Source organism: Bombina bombina, chromosome 5 (assembly GCF_027579735.1).
Source record: "Bombina bombina isolate aBomBom1 chromosome 5, aBomBom1.pri, whole genome shotgun sequence".
In the NCBI taxonomy this organism is placed as follows: Eukaryota; Metazoa; Chordata; class Amphibia; order Anura; family Bombinatoridae; genus Bombina; species Bombina bombina.
The window spans coordinates 1,166,086,531-1,166,107,284 of record NC_069503.1 but is presented as its reverse complement, the minus strand read 5'-3'; the positions used below and the strand labels follow the sequence as shown (position 1 = coordinate 1,166,107,284).

Genomic DNA, 20,754 nt, shown 5'->3' with positions numbered 1-20,754 from the left:
TTGGTTCATAATTGGATTCAATTCTTAACTGTTATTCTGGGCTTCAAGATTGAGTTCTAAGACTAAAACTTTAAGCTTATTTTAGTTTTATTGTTCTTACTAAGGAACGAAAGCCTAAATTCTTACCCAAGTAACATATTTTTAATTGGAAGTTTTTTCAGTTCAAAGTCAGCTCCCTAAATTTGCATGTATGTGCCCTATTCCAGCTTGGCTGATAAGTGGCACGTTAAGACTTTTTTGAATTTGTTTGGTTCTATTCGGTCCAAATTTCTTAGATTTTGGGTACAGAATAAGATTCAGAGTAAAACCTTCTGTGAGAAGTCTTTTTTCTCTATTATATTCCAGCTATTCCAGTAAGGCTAACACTTTCCTTAAGTGTGTTTCAGACCTATATATTTTGGGTATTGCTGAAGCGCGGCTGGTCACCCATTGGGGTTCAAGCGCTGTTCAGACCTGGAGTTTTCTGGGGTATTTATTCCAGTTCCATTTTTAGGAAATGGGTTTTGGGGTTTTATTCAAAACTAAACATTGTTCTAAAGATAGAAAATCTTTTTGAATTGTCATATAAGTATACCATCTTTTAGAATGGTGTTTATATGGTATATTTTGCCTTTTTTGGTCAATGATGCATTATTTGTTTACAATAGATACAATAGATGCATATCTTCTGTTTTCATTTCAGATTATTTTCTGAGATTCTCTTTTTTGACAAGCATTACCAATTTGTTGCTTTTCCTTCTGGTCTAGTGACAGTTCTAAGAATCTTTTCAAGGTTCTCAGTGCTCCTTATTTGGACAGTCTCGTGGTACTGGCTCAGTCTTTTCGTTCTGCGGAATCTCATACGATTTAACTTTGTTGTTTCTTCAAGTCATGGTTAGAGGATCTTTTTGTCAAAAGCTCCTTGATTCCTCTCACACAAGGGTCACCTTTTTTTTTTTTTTTAGGTTTCCAGATAGATTGTGTCAAAGTCTTTGTCTCTAACAGACAAGTGACAATTTATGGGTTCCGTTTGTCGGAATCTTCAGTCTCTATTATTTCCTTTAGTTGCTATATATGCATGGAAGTTTTAGGTCTCATGGCTGCAGCATTGGATTCGATTATCTTTGCTCATTCTCATAGGAAACCTTTCCAGTTTTTTTATGCTGAATAATGGTGCAGGGATTCTAGGATATCACTTTTATATCTTTGAATTCTAATGTTTAACTATCTTTGATCGGTGGTTGAGTTCATCATCATTTAGTTCTACGGGTCTCTTCGGTTCTTTCAACCTAGACCTTGATCTTTATAGATGCGAGTCTTTCAGGTTGGGAGGCTGTTTGAGGATCTCTGTCAGCACAAGGGGTTTGGAAATCTCAGGAGGCGAGATTACCACTCAACATTTTGGAACTCCGTGCGATTTTCAGAGCTCTTCAGTTCTGGCCTCTTCTGAAGAGAGAATCGTTTATTTATTTTCAGACAGACAATGTCACAACCGTGGCGTATGTCAATCATCAAGGGGGGACTCACAGTCCTCAGGCTATGAAGAAGTATCTCGGATACTTGTATGGGCGGAATCCAGCTCCTGTCTAATTTCTGTGGTTCATATCCCAGGTATAGACAATTGGGAAGCGGATTATCTCAGTCGCCAGATGTTACATCCGGGCGAATGGTCTCTTCATCCAGAGGTATTTCTTCAGATTGTTCAAATATGGGGACTTCCAGAAATAGATCTGATGGCCTCTCATCTAAACAAAAAACTTTCCAGGTATCTGTCCAGATCCAGGGATTCTCAGGCGGAAGCAGTGGACGCGTTGTCGCTTCCTTGGAATTATCATTCTGCTTATATTTTTCCGCCTTTAGTTCTTCTTCCAAAAGTGATATTCGAAATCCTAATGGAGCGGTCATTTGTACTGCTGGTGGCTCCAGCATGGCCTCACAGGTTTTGGTATGCGGATCTCGTTCAGATGGCCAATTGCCAACCTTGGACACTTCCGTTAAGGCCAGACCTTCTGTCTCAAGGCCCGTTTTTCCATCAGGATCTCAAATCATTAAATTTGAAGGTATGGAAATTGAACGCTTAATTCTTAGTCATAAAGGGTTTTCTGACTCAGTAATTAATACTATGTTACAGGCTCGTAAATTTGTGTCTAGGAAGATCTATTACCGAGTCTGGAAGATTTTCATTTCTTGGTGTTCTTCACATAAATTCTCTTGGCATTCTTTTAGAATTACTAGAATTTTACTATTTCTTCAAGATGGTTTGGATAAGGGTTTGTCTGCAAGTTCCTTGAAGGACAAATCTCTGCTCTTTCTGTTCTTTTTCACAGAAAGATTGTTAATCATCCTGATATTCATTGTTTTGTTCAGGCTTTGGTTCGTATCAAGCCTGTCATTAAGTCAATCTCTCCTCCTTGGAGTCTCAATTTGGTGCTGAGGGCTTTACAGGCTCCTCCGTTTGAACCTTTGCATTCTCTGGACATTAAATTACTTTCTTGGAAAGTATTGTTCCTTTTGGCTATCTCTTCTCCTAGAAGAGTTTCTGAGTTATCTGCTTTTTCTTGTGAATCTCCTTTTCTGATTTTTCATCAGGATAAGGCAGTGTTACAGACTTCATTTAAATTTCTTCCTAAGGTTGTGAATTCCAACGACATTAGTAGAGAAATTGTTGTCCCTTCATTGTGTCCAAATCCTAAGAATTCTCTAGAGAGGTCTTTGCATTCTTTGGATATAGTTAGAGTTTTGAAATATTATGTTGAAATTTCTAAAGATTTCAGAACGACTTTTAGTCTATTTGTTATCTTTTCTGGTTCTAGGAAAGGTCAGAAGGCTTCTGCCTTTTCTTTGGCGTCCTGGTTTAAATCTTTGATTCATCATGCTTATGTGGAATCGGGTAAAACCCCGCCTCAGAGGATTACGGCTCATTCTACTAGGTCAGTTTCTACTTCCTGGGCTTTTAGGAATGAAGCTTCTGTTGATCAGATTTGCAAAGCAGCAATTTGGTCTTCTTTGCTTATTTTTACTAAATTCTACCATTTTGATGTGTTTTCTTCTTCTGAAGCAGTTTTTGGTAGAAAAGTACTTCAGGCAGCTGTTTCAGTTTGATTCTTCTGCTTATGATTTCAGTTTTTTTTCTTTATAAGATTTAAAACTTTTTGATTTGGGTTGTGGATTATTTTTTCAGCGGAATTGGCTGTCTTTATTTATCCCTCCCTCTCTAGTGACTCTTGCGTGGAAGTTCCACATCTTGGGTATCTGCTATCCCATACGTCACTAGCTCATGGACTCTTGCTAATTACATGAAAGAAAACCTAATTTATGTAAGAACTTACCTGATAAATTCATTTCTTTCATATTAGCAAGAGTCCATGAGGCCCACCCTTTTTGTGGTGGCTATGATTTTTTTTGTATAAAGCACAATTATTCCAATTCCTTATTTTTGATGCTTTCGCTCCTTTCTTATCACCCCACTTCTTGGCTATTCGTTAAACTGAATTGTGGGTGTGGTGAGGGGTGTATTTATAGGCATTTTCAGGTTTGGGAAACTTTGCCCCTCCTGGTAGGAATGTATATCCCATACGTCACTAGCTCATGGACTCTTGCTAATATGAAAGAAATGAATTTATCAGGTAAGTTCTTACATAAATTATGTTTTTTGGCGCCAAAAAATATGTGGGCATCATACTTGGCGCCTGTGTTTTTACATTATTTGTCTCACTTTTTTGTTGCTTCTGGTTTCTAGAGGCTTGTTCTGTTTGCATTTTTTCCCATTCCTGAAACTGTCATTTAAGGAATTTGATAATTTTGCTTTATATGTTGTTTTTCTATTTATGCATTATCTATTGCTATTCTTTTTACATCTATGTACAAGATATACCTAGGAATCTATGAGAATGTTTTTCTGATTCTATCCTAAAGACTTTGTCTGCCATCCCGCCTTCTAATAAATTTATAGGTCTTTTTTAAACTTCTCATTTAGTTGATGAATTTTTAAATGATCGACAACATACTGAATTATCCTTCTCTGATGATGTTTTTTTTCATTTAGAATATACTTCATCAGATATTTGACACTAACAAATCTACTTTCTTTCATGTAATTGGCAAGAGTCCATGAGCTAGTGACATATGGGATATACAATCCTACCAGGAGGGGCAAAGTTTCCCAAACCTCAAAATGCCTATAAATACACCCCTCACCACACCCACAATTCAGTTTTACAAACTTTGCCTCCTATGGAGGTGGTGAAGTAAGTTTGTGCTATGATTTCTACGTTGATATGCGCTTCTCAACATTGTTGAAGCCCGATTCCTCTCAGAGTACAGCGAATGTCAGAGGGATGTGAAGGGAGTATCACCTTTTGAATACAATGATTTCCCTAACGGGGGTCTTTTTCATGGGTTCTTTGTTATCGGTCGTAGAGATTCATCTCCTACCTCCCTTTTCAGATCGACGATATACTCTCAAATTTACCATTACCTCTACTAAAGAACTGTTTTAGTACTGGTTTGGCTATCTGCTATTTGTGGATGGGTGTCTTTTGGTAAGTATGTTTTTATTACTTAAGACACTCTCAGCTATGGTTTGGCACTTTATGCAATTTATATAAAGTTCTAAATATATGTATTGTACTTGTATTTGCCCTGAGTCAGGTTCATGTATTTCCTTCTGCAGACTGTCAGTTTCATATTTGGGAATATAAACACTTTAAGAAATTTGTTTCTTACCTGGGGTTTAGTCTTTATTTAGTCTTTATTTGGGGCCTAGTTTTCCACATGGCTAGTCAGATACTCCTAAGAGTATTTTCTTAAGGCCCCTCTGACAACCAGTACATGGTGGGAGGGGCCTATTTTCGCACTCTAGATGCGCAGTTTCTTTCAGACTGAGACATCCAGCTTCCCTAGAGGATTCCTTTGGCATCTGAGGACCATTATAAAGGGTTTATTTCTTCCCTAAATCGTATTTGAGGGCAGGTAGGAGCCTCAGCAGGGCTGTGGCAAGGTGCTCAACTGTCTTTTACCGGTGGTTGACGTTTTTTAAATCCGGTTTGGGGGCTAAGGGGTTAACCATCCATTTGCAAGTGGGTGCAATGTTGCTTTAGTCCCTTACACACACTGTAAAAATTTCAAAGACTTTACTATATTTTTACACTGTTTTGCAGTTTAAGTGTTAGTTTTTTTCTCTTAAAGGCACAGTAACGTTTTTGTTTAATTTCTGTTTCACCTTTATTAAAGTGTTTTCCAAGCTTGCTTGTCTCATTACTAGTCTGTTAAACCTGTCTGACATAGAGGAAACTCCTTGTTCAATATGTTTGGAAGCCATTGTGGAACCCCCTCTTAGAATGTGTACCAAATGTATTGAAATTTCTATAAACTATAAAGACCATATTATTTATCTCCAGAGGATTCTCTGACTGAAAAAAGGGAAATTATGCCATCTAACTCTACCCATGTGTCAGAACCTATAACTCCCGCTCAAGTGACGCCAAGCACATCTAGCGCGTCTAATTCTTTTACCTTACAGGACATGGCGGCAGTTATGAATGCTACCCTCTCAGAGGTATTGTCCAAACTGCCAGGGTTACAAGGAAAGCGAGACAGCTCTGGGGCTATAACTAATACGGAGCTTTCTGACGCTTTAATACCTGTGTCCGATATACCCTCACAATACTCAGAAGCTGAGGCAAGAGAGCTTCTATCTGTGGGTGACATTTCAGATTCAAGGAAGGCGTTGCTTCAGTCTGATTCTGAAATGACATCGTTTAAATTTAAGCTCGAACACCTTCGCTTGTTGCTTAGGGAGGTTTTAGCGACTCTGGATGACTGTGAACCCATTGTAGTTCCAGAGAAATTGTGTAAGATGGACAAATACTTTGCAGTGCCTGTTTACACTGATGTTTTTCCAGTCCCTAAGAGGTTTTCGGAAATTATTTCTAAGGAATGGGATAGACCAGGTGTGCCGTTCTCTCCCCCTCCTGCTTTTAAAAAGATGTTTCCCATAGATGCCGCCATACGGGACTCGTGGCAGACGGTCCCTAAGGTGGAGGGAGCAGCATCTTTTTTTCCCAATGAAGAAAAAACCCACTCCCAAAGGTGATGAGGAAGGACAAATAAATCCTCTGGCTAAGTTGTCCTTTATGTATTCCTCAAGAGAGACATTTTCTTGAAAGAGAGGGGATAGGTCCTTCCCTTAGGTAGAGGAGCCCCTGAAAACAATTCAATAGGACAGTCAAAAATCCGGTGTGGAGGTAACGTCTCAGCCTCCTTTTTAGAAAACACATCACTAAAGGCATGATAGTAATTTGGCAATGAATCTGGAACTTCCACCATAGCTACGACAAGACAAGATGGTTTTGAGGAATTTTGCAGGCAATGTTTGAAACGGGTAGTTCCCCAGGAAATAAGTTCTCCTTTAGACCATAAGAAGACTGGATCATGAAGCTGCAGCCAAGGTAACCCCAGAATCAACGGTATGTGGGGAGAAGTGATGACGTCAAAACGAATAATTTCCGAATGGAGTATGCCCACAGACAAAAGAAGAGGAATGGTAGAAGTTTGGATGATACCAGAACCTAGAGGCTGTCCACTAACAGTGATTACCTTAATTAACTGTTTCTTGGCTTGAAGAGGAATCCTGAGAGAGTCAGCAAAGTGTGAATCAATGAAAACTTCTGCAGCTCCAGAGTCAATGAGGGCTTGAGCTCGAAACTTGGTGTTTCCAAAAGTGATAGTTACAGGAACAAAAAGTTTAGAATTGAGGGAAGACATGAGATTCTGGCTTAACTCTGTCCCTCTATCAAAAGTTAAGCTTTGGCTTTTACTGGCCGGATAGGACAGTCCTTCAGTAAATGTCCTTTGGTACCACAATACAGACAAAATCCAAGAGTACGCCTTCTATGGCATTCGGCTTCTGACAATTTAATAGCTCCTACTTCCATGGGTTCCACATACTCAGGAGTTTGGGAATCATTATTAGACAGACTTGAGGTTCGAATAGGAGGACGAAAAGAAGATTTAACAAAGGATCTCCGATTCCTATCTCTCTCCTGAAGACGTTCAGAATGCCGGGCGTCAAGAGTAATACACAAATTGATAAGATCCTCCAATGAATCGGGGAGTTCCCCGAAATACAAGTTCATCCTTAAGGCGTTTGCAAAGTCCCTTGCGAAAGGCTGCCCGTAAGGCTCCATGGTTCCAATCAGTTTCTGCGGCTAAAGTCCTGAATTCAATAGCATATTGAGCTACCGAAAGGGATCCCTGTCTCAGATCCAACAATCCTGCCTCTGCAGCTGCAGACCTCCCAGGCTTGTCAAAAACAGAAGAAAAAATGGACACAAATAATTCCACATCCTGTAGTAAAGGATCATTCTTCTCTAAAAGAGGAGACACCCAGGCTAGAGCCTTACCCTTCATGAGGGATATAATAAAGGTGATTTTGGAAGTAGAATTGGAAAAAACTTGAGGATTGTTTCTGAAGTGTAAACGACATTGATTAAGGAATCCACGGCATTCTTCAGGTTTACCGTCATATTTATCTGGAAGTGGGATTCGTGGTATATACTGTCCAACAGGTTGAGGTGGGTTAAAGACAGCATTGGAGCTAGTAGCAGCTGAAGCAGGAGTCGCCGTAGCTTGAGAAGGAGCGGAGAGGTTATGTAGCAGAGCAGTAATCTGGTCAAGCTTGGAATCCAAAGATTGCAAATGAGCAGAATGATTTCCTAGAAGTGGCCCTTGTAGAGCCACAGCCCTGGATAACTCATCAGGGTCCATTTTATGGCCCGTTTGTACTGTCAGGTTAGGAAATGTCCAGAAGAAGACCCAAATGCTAGGGCAAACTTAAACAACACCCTTGCACTCTGAGTTTAATCCAGGACGTGACCCCACGACAACCTATAAAAAACAATGTACTCACAATATGGAGCAGAGTTAGCCAGAGTACAAAGTAATTCAAGATATCAGCCAAATAGACTTCTGAGTAAGGAACTGGTTTCAGGAAATGTCTTCCACAGAATCAGGAGAGCTGGGATAGTCCACTTATACTCAGACAGAGGAAGGGTAAAACAAGAAACAGTTAATAATGCAGGAGAAAGTAACTTTTTATCAGGCAGTTTGAGGGTTAACACTGTGTAGTCAGTCCTTGCAGAGTTTGGCAACAGGTTATCAGGCAGTTTGAAGGTTAATACTGAATAGTCAGTACTTGCAGAGTTAGACAACAGGATATAAGGTAGTTTGAGGGTTAACACTGTGTAGTCCGTGCTTGCAGAGCTAGACAACAGGATATAAGGGAGTTTGAAGGTTAACACAGATTAATCAGTACTTACAGAGATTGGCAACAGGTTATCATGCAGTTTGAGAGTTTCACAGAATGAACAGTACTTGCAGTGTTTGGCAACAGGATATCAAGCAGTTTGAAGGTTTACACTGAATAAACAGTACTTGCAGAGTTTGGCAACAGGTTAACATGCAGTTTGAGAGATTCACAGAATAAACAGTACTTGCAGTGTTTGGTAACATGTTACAGGATGTTTGAGGGTTAACCCAGCATAGTCAGTCTTTGCAGAGTTTGGCAACAGAAAATCAGCAGTTGGAGAGTTTCCACAGCGAAGTCCTCACAGGAGCCACAAAGAGTAACAAACAAACGGGCGCTGAAGAAACAGGAAGCCCGGAATAAAAAGCCTGGTAGTGACATCATCAGGAAGGGGCGGCTCAGACTACCTGCCAATCAAGCACACAGAGAGGACCGCCGGAGCTTCCCAGCGGTCGAGCGTGACATTAAATACCTCCCCCACTTCCCTCATCCCCCAGTCATTCTTTGCCTTTCATCACAGGAGGTTGACAGAGAAGTGTCAGAAGATATGGAGTAGTTCCTTATGGAGGGTAGTACTCTTCGCTATGGGACTGGAGTTTTAAGTAGTCATGTCAGCCTCTCAGTGAGAGCATTGACAAATGTTAGGGTTTGGAGATGCAGGGATAGTCTTTCTGCGAACCCATCCAGATTCGTATTAACAGCTCCTAAGCAATTAGTGTTGACGAGTTGCACTGCCTGCTTCTATCACTTAAGTCCATGTCAGGAGCAATGCTACAAGACTGTCAAACTTGAGAGGCTGTGTGTCTGTTCCACGGCTGAGATTCCGGTAAGATCGTTTAATTTTTATACACATATGATAACTCAAGAAGATAGGGTCACAGTGTGACTCCTTTTATCTGTATGGAATCAAGGGTTAATATCTCCGGAAGGGGATTATTGAACATGGGGATTTATCACATAATTTCTTTATTATGTTTATGCTGCAACATGTGTGAGATGAGGCTCAGGCAGATGTTGGAACGTGCAGGTTTTACTTTCGTTTTGGGTAGCTGCGCAACCTGTTAGGTTTGGCGCACTTTTTCTTATAGCAGGGGTGGTCCTGCATGACGCACCATGTGACCAGGTGTGGTCACACTGATTTCCCCTTTCCTGACCGTGCGGTTTACCGGAGATGAAGCGGTTTCTCTGTGGGGCCTGGGTCATAAGCGGTAGTGAGTGCCTCAGCCATTGGGGGTATAAAGGTGCCATTTATCTTTTTTCTATAGTCCATCTTACAGGTTTAAACTATGGAGGACTCTGATACGTTTAGAGGGTATTTCCTCTTTACCGAAGTCTAATACCTGTCTATATTGTGAGGAGGCTACGGTAAGCCTGCTCAATTATGTTCCACATGCCTTGCTAAAGTAATTATATCTAAGAAGACCAATATGTTTAGTACCACTGAGCCGTCCACCTCTGAGGAGTCTCCGTCCCTTGAGGTGCACTCCCTAGAGTCATCTCCTAATACACATGCAGCTTCCCATTGCAGTACTAATCCTCCTTCTGGAGGGGCCCTCTTTCTGCCAGACTTTACTGAACAGTTACAAACGGCAGTTCTGCGGCCTTCACTGCTTTACCTCACTCTGCTAAGCGCAAGCGAAAGGTCAAATATTGCTATCCTTCCCAGGGGTCATCTAACTTATTGGCTTTATCTGATACAAGATTATCCGCTGATGAAAACGCCTTTGATACTTCAGAGGATGCTCTTTCTGGGTCAGAATCTGCTGCCTCTAAGCCTCCAGCTGCGGAGGAACCAGACTTTAGATTTTGGATTGAACATTTGCACTTTCTGTTAAAGGAAGTTATGGTTACTTTAGAGGTTCCAGAACCTAAATTACCTGAGGAACCTTGTATTCCTAAAATAGTTAAGGTCTAAACTAGATAAGGACAGGGTTGTACAACAGACTTTGCCGGTTCCCGTAAAGATGGCAAATATTAAGAATGAATGGGAAAGACTGGGTTCTTCCTTTTCCCCTTCTTCTTTTAAGAAATTATTCTCGGTTCCGGACTCTCAATTGAAGTTGTGGGATTCTATCAGGTCCGCCAGACCTTGATAACTTGGGGCCATTGCCTCTTCTGGGTTTGTCCCAGTTTATCAGATTCCAATCAAAAAAACTACCCCGGTGGCTTACATCAACCATCAGGGGGGAACGAGGAGCTCCCTAGCAATGAGGGAAGTTTCTCTGATTCTGGAATGGGCGTAGGTCCACAACTGCTTTCTATCAGCGATCCACATTCCGGGTGTGGACAACTGGGAAGCGGATTTCCTCAGCAGACAATCCTTTCATCCGGTGGAATGGTCTCTCCATCCCAAGGTGTTTTCCGAGATTTGCAACAGATGGGGGATGCCAGAGATAGATCTCATGGCGTCCCAGCTCAATACCAAGCTGTCCATATACGGGTCGCCGTCAAGGGATCCTCAGGTGGAGCTAATAGATTCATTAGCAGTGCCTTGGAGGTTCAATCTAATTTACATTTTTCCACCGTTACTACTTCTCCCTCGTGTAGTAGGCCCGCATCAAGCAGGAGCAAGCTTCGGAAATACTAATTGCTCCATCGTGGCCACAAAGGATGTGGTTCGCGGACCTGGTGGGGATGTCTTCATCTCCTCCATGGAGGTTACCTTGTTGCAGGGATGTGCTAGAACAGGGTCCTTTTGTTCATTAAAATCTAGATTCTCTGAGGCTGACTGCGTGGAGATTGAAAGTTTAGTCCTAGCCAAGAGAGGCTTTTCTGAGAGAGTGATTGATACTCTCATTCAAGCTCGAAAGCCGGTCACTCGTTGCATCTATCATAAGGTTTGGAGAACCTACTTATTCTGGTGTAAAGAGTATGGATTCCCCTGTCATAAGGTCAAAGTTTCCAGGATTCTTTCCTTTCTTCAGGATGGTATGGAGAAGGGCCTTTCTGCTAGTTCCCTAAAGGGACAGATTTCAGCCCTATCTGTTTTATTGCACACAAGACTCGCTGAGCTTACTGATATTTCGTTTTTTGTTCAGGCTCTGGCTAGAATCAGGCCTGTGTTTAGATCTAACGCTCCTCCTTGGAGTTTAAATCTGGTTCTTAAAGTTTTGCAGAGGGCTCCGTTCCTTCCTTGTGTCTTAATCCTTCTCTTCGAAGGAACGGTTTACTTCATAATTTGGATGTGGTTCGGTCCTTGAAGTTCTATCTTCAAGCTACGAAGGATTGTAGAGAGACTTCTTCTTTGTTTGTTGTCTATTCTGGGAAGCTTAGAGGGCAGAAGGCCTCTTCCATTTCCTTATCTTTTTGGTGGAGGAGTCTTATTCGCTTAGCATATGAGACAGCGGGACATAAGCCTCCTCAAAGGATTAAGGCTCATTCATCTAGAGCTGTGGCTTCCTCTTGGGCCTTTAAGAATGAGGCCTCTATGGACCAGATTTGTAGGGCGGCTACCTGGTCCTCCTTGCATACCTTTTCAACATTTTACAAGTTTGACGTTTTTGCTTTGGCTGAAGCAGCTTTTGGGAGAAAGGGTTTTGCAGGCTGTGGTGCCCTCAGAATAGGGTCCGCCTCTCTTTGTGCCCTCCCGTTTTATTCAGTGTCCTCTAGAGCTTGGGTATATGTTTTCCCACAAGTAAGGAATGAAGCCGTGGACTCTCATATTAAAGGGGCATGAAACCCAAAAAAATTATTTCATGATTCAGATAGAGAATACAATTTCAAACAACTTTCCAATTTAATTATATTATTTAATTTGCTTCTTTCTCTTGTTATCCTTTGCTGAAATGTTTATCTAGGCAAGTTCATGTGCAGCAGAGAACCTAGGTCTTAGCTGTTGATTGGTGGCTGCATATATATATATTGATTGTGATTGGCTCACCCATGTGTTCAGTTAGAAACTAGTAGTGCATTGCTGCTCCTTCAACAAATGATACCAAGAGAATAAAACAGATTAAATAATAGAAGTAGATTAGAAAGTTGTTTAAAATTGTATTCCTATCTGATCATGAAAGAAAATGTTTGGGCTTCATGTCCCTTTAAGAAGGAAAAAATAAATTATGCTTACCAGATAATTTCCTTTCCTTCTGTATGAGGAGAGTCCACGGCCCCCGCCCGTGTTCTCCGTTGGGCGGACCTACATTTTTGTTTGTTCTTCTGGCACCATTTATACCCTGATATTTCTTCTACTGTTCCTTGTTCCCTTAGCAGAATGATTGGGGAAGTGGGAGAGGTATTTAAGCCTTTGGCTGGGTGTCTTTGCCTCCTCCTGGTGGCCAGGTTCTGTATTTCCCACAAGTAAGGAATGATGCCGTGGACTCTCCTCATATAGAAGGAAAGGAAATTATCTGGTAAGCATAATTTGTTTTTATTTTATTTTTCCTTTTCTCAAAAAAACTGGTGGGGTGTTGCTCCTATGGAGGAGCATTGAGATAAAGGGCCCTGGTATAGCCGCGTCCCCTGCTAGAGTAAGATGAGCAGTCTTAGGCTAAAATTACTGCAAACAGTCCAATTTAATTGTGTGATGCTTTTACTGGTTCCTTAAATTGATTTTGTAGCACAACAGAACACTTGTTTTCTGTACCTGGAAGGGCACAGGCCCTCCTCTGTATTTTTCAAATAAATACAATTTAGAATCTGCATCTTTCCTTGATGTGTAACCCGGTCTGTACTTAGTAGCCTTTATATACATCATGTATTTATGTCTGAACATACTAATGCACATCACTCACACAGAAAAACACTCACTCTTTGCTATTAATGTCTGTCTTTTCCCATGGTAGCCATCAAACATCTTACTGGATGCAGACTGCTTGGTGAAGCTGTGTGACTTTGGTTTGGCACGTTCTCTGTATCAGATACAGGAGGATTCTGGGAACCCTGCTCTCACAGAATATGTGGCAACTCGCTGGTTCACCGTGCTCCTGAGATCCTACTGGCCTCTCACAGGTAATATTTAGCTGGGGGCATGTCTGTTCCAGTCTAACTTATTTATTTTGTTGTCTCTCCCTCTCTTGATAGTAACAACATCTCTATCTTACTATGTAGTCAGATACTTGTGTACTGCTCTCCTATTGGTCGTATTGTTGTGTACTGCTCTGTTAGTTGTATTGTTCTGTCTCCTGATGGTAACAGACCCCTCATGTTACTTTGTAGTCAGATACTTGTGTACTGTTCTGTAGCTGTATTCTGTCTCTGATGGTAACAGACCCCTCATGTTACTTTGTCGTCAGATACCTGTGTACTGTTCTGTTAGTTGTATTGTTCTGTCTCCTGATGGTAACTGACCCCCTCATGTTAATATGTAGTCAGATACTTGTGTACTGCCCTGTTAGTTGTATTGTTCTGTCTCCTGATGGTAACAGACCCCCTCATGTTACTTTGTAGTCAGATACTTGTGTACTGCCCTGTTAGTTGTATTGTTCTGTCTCCTGATGGTAACTGACCCCTTCATGTTAATATGTAGTCAGATACTTGTGTACTGCTCTGTTAGTTGTATTGTACTGTCTCCTGATGGTAACAGACCCCTCATGTTAATATGTAGTCAGATACTTGTGTACTGCTCTGTTAGCTGTATTCTGTCTCCTGATGGTAACAGACCCCTCATGTTACTTTCTAGTCAGATACTTGTGTACTGCTCTGTTAGCTGTATTCTGTCTCCTGATGGTAACAGACCCCTCATGTTACTTTGTCGTCAGATACTTGTGTACTGTTCTGTTAGTTGTATTGTTCTGTCTCCTGATAGTAACAAACCCTCCTCATGTTAATATGTAATCAGATACTTGTGTACTGCACTGTTAGTTGTATTGTTCTGTCTCCTGATGGTAACAGACCCCTCATGTTACTTTGTAGTCAGATACTTGTGTACTGCTCTGTTAGTTGTATTGTTCTGTCTCCTGATGGTAACTGACCCCCTCATGTTACTTTGTAGTCAGATACTTGTGTACCGCTCTGTTGTATTGTTCTGTCTCCTGATGGTAACAGACCCTCCTCATGTTAATATGTAGTCAGATACTTGTGTACTGCTCTGTTAGTTGTATTTTTCTGTCTCCTGATGGTAACTGACCCCCCTCATAGTTACTTTGTAGTCAGATACTTGTGTACCGCTCTGTTAGTTGTATTGTTCTGTCTCTTGATGGTAACTGACCCCCTCATGTTAATATGTAGTCAGATACTTGTGTACTGCTCTGTTAGTTGTATTGTTCTGTCTCATGATGATAATTGACCCCCTCATGTTAATATGTAGTCAGATACTTGTGTACTGCTCTGTAAGTTGTATTGTTCTGTCTCCTGAGGGTTACAAACCCCCTCATGATAATATGTAGTCAGATACTTGTGTACTGCTCGGTTAGTTGTATTGTTCTGTCTCTTGATGGCAACGGACCCCCTCATGTTAATATGTAGTCAGATACTTGTGTACTGCTCTGTTAGTTGTATTGTTCTGTCTCCTGATGGTAACAAACCCCTCATGTTAATATGTAATCAGATACTTGTGTACTGCTCTGTTAGTTGTATTGTTCTGTCTCTTGATGGCAACGGACCCCCTCATGTTAAAATGTAGTCAGATACTTGTGTACTGCTCTGTTAGTTGTATTGTTCTGTCTCTTGATGGTAACTGACCCCCTCATGTTAATATGTAATCAGATACTTGTGTACTGCTCTGTTAGTTGTATTGTTCTGTCTCTTGATGGTAACTGACCCCCTCATGTTAATATGTAGTCAGATACTTGTGTACTGCTCTGTTGTATTGTTCTGTCTCCTGATGGTAACTGACCCCCTCATGTTAATATGTAGTCAGATACTTGTGTACTGCTCTGTTAGTTGTATTGTTCTGTCTCCTGATGGTAATAGACCCCCTCATGTTACTGTGTCGTTAGATACTTGTGTACTGCTCTGTTAGTTGTATTGTTCTGTCTCCTGATGGTAACAAACCCCTCATGTTAATATGTAGTCAGATACTTGTGTACTGCTCTGTTAGTTGTATTGTTCTGTCTCTTGAGGGTAACAAACCCCTCATGTTAATATGTAGTCAGATACTTGTGTACTGCTCTGTTGTATTGTTCTGTCTCCTGATGGTAACTGACCCCCTCATGTTAATATGTAGTCAGATACTTGTATACTGCTCTGTTAGTTGTATTGTTCTGTCTCCTGATGGTAACAGCCCCCCTCATGTTAATATGTAGTCAGATACTTGTGTACTGCTCTGTTAGTTGTATTGTTCAGTCTCCTGATGGTAACAGACCCCTCATGTTAATATGTAGTCAGATACTTGTGCACTGCTCTCTTAGTTGTATTGTTCTGTCTCCTGATGGTAACAGACCTCCTCATGTTAATATGTAGTCAGATACTTGTGTACTGCTCTGTTAGTTGTATTGTACTGTCTCCTGATGGTAACAGACCCCCTCATGTTACTTTGTAGTCAGATACTTGTGTACTGCTCTGTTGTATTGTTCTGTCTCTTGATGGTAACAGACCCCTCATGTTAATATGTAGTCAGATACTTGTGTACTGCTCTGTGAGTTGTATTGTTCTGTCTCCTGATGGTAACAGACCCTCCTCATGTTAATATGTAGTCAGATACTTGTGTACTGCTCTGTGAGTTGTATTGTTCTGTCTCCTGTTGGTAACAGGCCCCCTCATGTTAATATGTAGTCAGATACTTGTGCACTGCTCTCTTAGTTGTATTGTTCTGTCTCCTGATGGTAACAGACCCCTCGTGTTAATATGTAGTCAGATACTTCTGTACTGCTCTGTTAGTTGTATTGTTCTCTCTCCTGATGGTAACAGACCTCCTCATGTTAATATGTAGTCAGATAATTGTTTACTGCTCTTTCTCTTGTAAGGTGTATCCAGTCCACGGATTCATCCATTACTTGTGGGATATTCTCCTTCCCAACAGGAAGCTGCAAGAAGATCACCCACATCACAGCTGTCTATATAGCTTCTCCCCTAACTGCCACCTCCCAGTCATTCTCTTGCAGCTCTCGACAAGGGAAGTAGCTAGAGAGATGTGGTGAATTAATGTAGTTTATCTTCAATCAAAAATGTATTATTTTCAAATGGTACCGGAGTTGTACTATTTTGGCTTCAGGCAGAAAGGTGAAGAAGAGTCTGCCTGAAGTTTTTTGATGATCTTAGCAGTTTGTAACTAAGGTCCACTGCTGTTCTCACACATAACTGAAGAGATGGGTAACTTCAGCTGGGGGAATAGCGTGCAGGGTTTCCTGCTCTGAGGTATGTGCAGTTTTAATTTTTCTAGAGAGATGATAAGCTAGAAAATGCTGACAGTACCTGATTTATTTAAGGTAAGCCTGATTACAGTGATTTAATAACGACTGGTATCATGCTTGCTGTAAAGGGTAATATGTTTGTTATTTACTCTCATTACTTAATAGATATAACGTTTGCTTGATGTATATAAACGTTTACTACAACTGGTGATAAAACTTTATTCTGGGGCCCAGTTTCTTTCATGTAATTAGCAAGAGTCCATGAGCTAGTGACGTATGGGATATACATTCCTACCAGGAGGGGCAAAGTTTCCCAAACCTCAAAATGCCTATAAATACACCCCTCACCACACCCACAATTCAGTTTTACAAACTTTGCCTCCAATGGAGGTGGTGAAGTAAGTTTGTGCTAGATTCTACGTTGATATGCGCTCCGCAGCAAGTTGGAGCCCGGTTTTCCTCTCAGCGTGCAGTGAATGTCAGAGGGATGTGAAGAGAGTATTGCCTATTTGAATGCAGTGATCTCCTTCTACGGGGTCTATTTCATAGGTTCTCTGTTATCGGTCGTAGAGATTCATCTCTTACCTCCCTTTTCAGATCGACGATATACTCTTATATATACCATTACCTCTGCTGATTCTCGTTTCAGTACTGGTTTGGCTTTCTACAAACATGTAGATGAGTGTCCTGGGGTAAGTAAATCTTATTTTCTGTGACACTCTAAGCTATGGTTGGGCACTTTGTTTATAAAGTTCTAAATATATGTATTCAAACATTTATTTGCCTTGACTCAGAATGTTCAACTTTCCTTATTTTTCAGACAGTCAGTTTCATATTTGGGATAATGCATTTGAATTAATCATTTTTTTCTTACCTTCAAAAAATTTGACTCTTTTTTCCCTATGGGCTGTTAGGCTCGCGGGGGCTGAAAATGCTTCATTTTATTGCGTCATTCTTGGCGCGGACTTTTTTGGCGCAAAAATTCTTTTCCGTTTCCGGCGTCATACGTGTCGCCGGAAGTTGCGTCATTTTTTTAACGTTATTTTGCGCCAAAGATGTCGGCGTTCCGGATGTGGCGTCATTTTGGCGCCAAAAGCATTTAGGCGCCAAATAATGTGGGCGTCTGATTTGGCGCTAAAAAATATGGGCGTCCCTTTTATCTCCACATTATTTAAGTCTCTCATTTTTTATTGCTTCTGGTTGCTAGAAGCTTGTTCTTTGGCATTCTTTCCCATTCCTGAAACTGTCATTTAAGGAATTTGATCAATTTTGCTTTATATGTTGTTTTTTCTCTTACATATTGCAAGATGTCTCACGTTGCATCTGAGTCAGAAGATACTACAGGAAAATCGCTGTCTAGTGCTGGATCTACCAAAGCTAAGTGTATCTGCTGTAAACTTTTGGTAGCTATTCCCCTCCGGCTGTTGTTTGTATTGATTGTCATGACAAACTTGTTAAAGCAGATAATATTTCCTTTAGTAATGTACCATTGCCTGTTGCAGTTCCCTCAACATCTAAGGTGCAGAATGTTCCTGATAACATAAGAGATTTTGTTTCTGAATCCATAAAGAAGGCTATGTCTGTTATTTCTCCTTCTAGTAAACATAAAAAATCTTTTAAAACTTCTCTCCCTACAGATGAATTTTTAAATGAACATCATCATTCTGATTCTGATGACTCTTCTGGTTCAGAGGATTCTGTCTCAGAGGTTGATGCTGATAAATCTTCATATTTATTTAAAATGGAATTTATTCGTTCTTTACTTAAAGAAGTACTAATTGCTTTAGAAATAGAGGATTCTGGTCCTCTTGATACTAATTCTAAACATTTGGATAAGGTATTTAAAGCTCCTGTGGTTATTCCAGGAGTTTTTCCTGTTCCTAATGCTATTTCTGCAGTAATTTCCAAAGAATGGGATAAATTGGGTAATTCATTTACTCCTTCTAAACGTTTCAAGCAATTATATCCTGTGCCGTCTGACAGATTAGAATTTTGGGACAAAATCCCTAAGGTTGATGGGGCTATTTCTACCCTTGCTAAACGTACTACTATTCCTACGTCAGATGGTACTTCGTTTAAGGATCGTTTAGATAGGAAAATTGAATCCTTTCTAAGAAAAGCTTATCTGTGTTCAGGTAATCTTCTTAGACCTGCTATATCTTTGGCTGATGTTGCTGCAGCTTCAACTTTTTGGTTGGAAACTTTAGCGCAACAAGTAACACATCATGATTCTCATAATATTATTATTCTTCTTCAGCATGCTAATAATTTTATCTGTGATGCCATTTTTGATATTATCAGAGTTGATGTCAGGTTTATGTCTCTAGCGATTTTAGCTAGAAGAGCTTTATGGCTTAAAACTTGGAATGCTGATATGGCTTCTAAATCAACTCTACTTTCTATTTCTTTCCAGGGTAACAAATTATTTGGTTCTCAGTTGGATTCTATTATTTCAACTGTTACTGGTGGGAAAGGAACTTTTTTACCACAGGATAAAAAATCTAAAGGTAAAAACAGGGCTAATAATCGTTTTCGTTCCTTTCGTTTCAACAAAGAACAAAAGCCTGATCCTTCATCCTCAGGAGCAGTTTCAGTTTGGAAACCATCTCCAGTCTGGAATAAATCCAAGCCAGCTAGAAAGGCAAAGCCTGCTTCTAAGTCCACATGAAGGTGCGGCCCTCATTCCAGCTCAGCTGGTAGGGGGCAGGTTACGTTTTTTCAAGGAAATTTGGATCAATTCTGTTCACAATCTTTGGATTCAGAACATTGTTTCAGAAGGGTACAGAATTGGTTTCAAGATGAGACCTCCTGCAAAGAGATTTTTTCTTTCCCGTGTCCCAGTAAATCCAGTAAAAGCTCAAGCATTTCTGAATTGTGTTTCAGATCTAGAGTTGACTGGAGTAATTATGCCAGTTCCAGTTCCGGAGCAGGGGATGGGGTTTTATTCAAATCTCTTCATTGTACCAAAGAAGGAGAATTCCTTCAGACCAGTTCTGGATCTAAAAATATTGAATCGTTATGTAAGGATACCAACGTTCAAGATGGTAACTGTAAGGACTATCTTGCCTTTTGTTCAGCAAGGGAATTATATGTCCACAATAGATTTACAGGATGCATATCTGCATATTCCGATTCATCCAGATCATTATCAGTTCCTGAGATTCTCTTTTCTGGACAAGCATTACCAGTTTGTGGCTCTGCCGTTTGGCCTAGCTACAGCTCCAAGAATTTTTACAAAGGTTTTCGGTGCCCTTCTGTCTGTAATCAGAGAACAGGGTATTGTGGTATTTCCTTATTTGGACGATATCTTGGTACTTGCTCAGTCTTTACATTTAGCAGAATCTCATACGAATCGACTTGTGTTGTTTCTTCAAGATCATGGTTGGAGGATCAATTTACCAAAAAGTTCATTGATTCCTCAGACAAGGGTAACCTTTCTGGGTTTCCAGATGGATTCAGTGTCCATGACTCTGTCTTTAACAGACAAGAGACGTCTAAAATTAATTACAGCTTGTCGAAACCTTCAGTCACAATCATTCCCTTCGGTAGCCTTATGCATGGAAATTCTAGGTCTTATGACTGCTGCATCGGACGCGATCCCCTTTGCTTGTTTTCACATGCGACCTCTTCAGCTCTGTATGCTGAATCAATGGTGCAAGGATTACACAAAGATATCTCAATTAATATCTTTAAAACCGATTGTTCGACACTCTCTAACGTGGTGGACAGATCACCATCGTTTAATTCAGGGGGCTTCTTTTGTGCTTCCGACCTGGACTGTAATTTCAACAGATGCAAGTCTCACAGGTTGGGGAGCTGTGTGGGGATCTCTGACGGCACAAGGAGTTTGGGAATCTCAGGAGGTGAGATTACCGATCAATATTTTAGAACTCCGTGCAATTTTCAGAGCTCTTCAGTTTTGGCCTCTTCTGAAGAGAGAATCGTTCATTTGTTTTCAGACAGACAATGTCACAACTGTGGCATACATCAATCATCAAGGAGGGACTCACAGTCCTCTGGCTATGAAAGAAGTATCTCGAATTTTGGTTTGGGCGGAATCCAGCTCCTGTCTAATCTCTGCGGTTCATATCCCAGGTATAGACAATTGGGAAGCGGATTATCTCAGTCGCCAAACGTTGCATCCGGGCGAATGGTCTCTTCACCCAGAGGTATTTCTTCAGATTGTTCAAATGTGGGAACTTCCAGAAATAGATCTGATGGCGTCTCATCTAAACAAGAAAC

General features: G+C 40.7%; 1 protein-coding gene across 1 annotated transcript in view; it reads left to right on the top strand.

The window, feature by feature from the left end:
* Positions 1–20,754, top strand: part of MAPK15 (mitogen-activated protein kinase 15) — a 283,155-nt gene that overhangs the window by 140,789 nt on the left and 121,612 nt on the right. Inside the window, 2 exon segments of the mRNA XM_053715993.1 lie at positions 13,066–13,197; positions 13,200–13,231. Of these exon segments, the coding sequence (XP_053571968.1) occupies positions 13,066–13,197; positions 13,200–13,231 (164 nt within the window).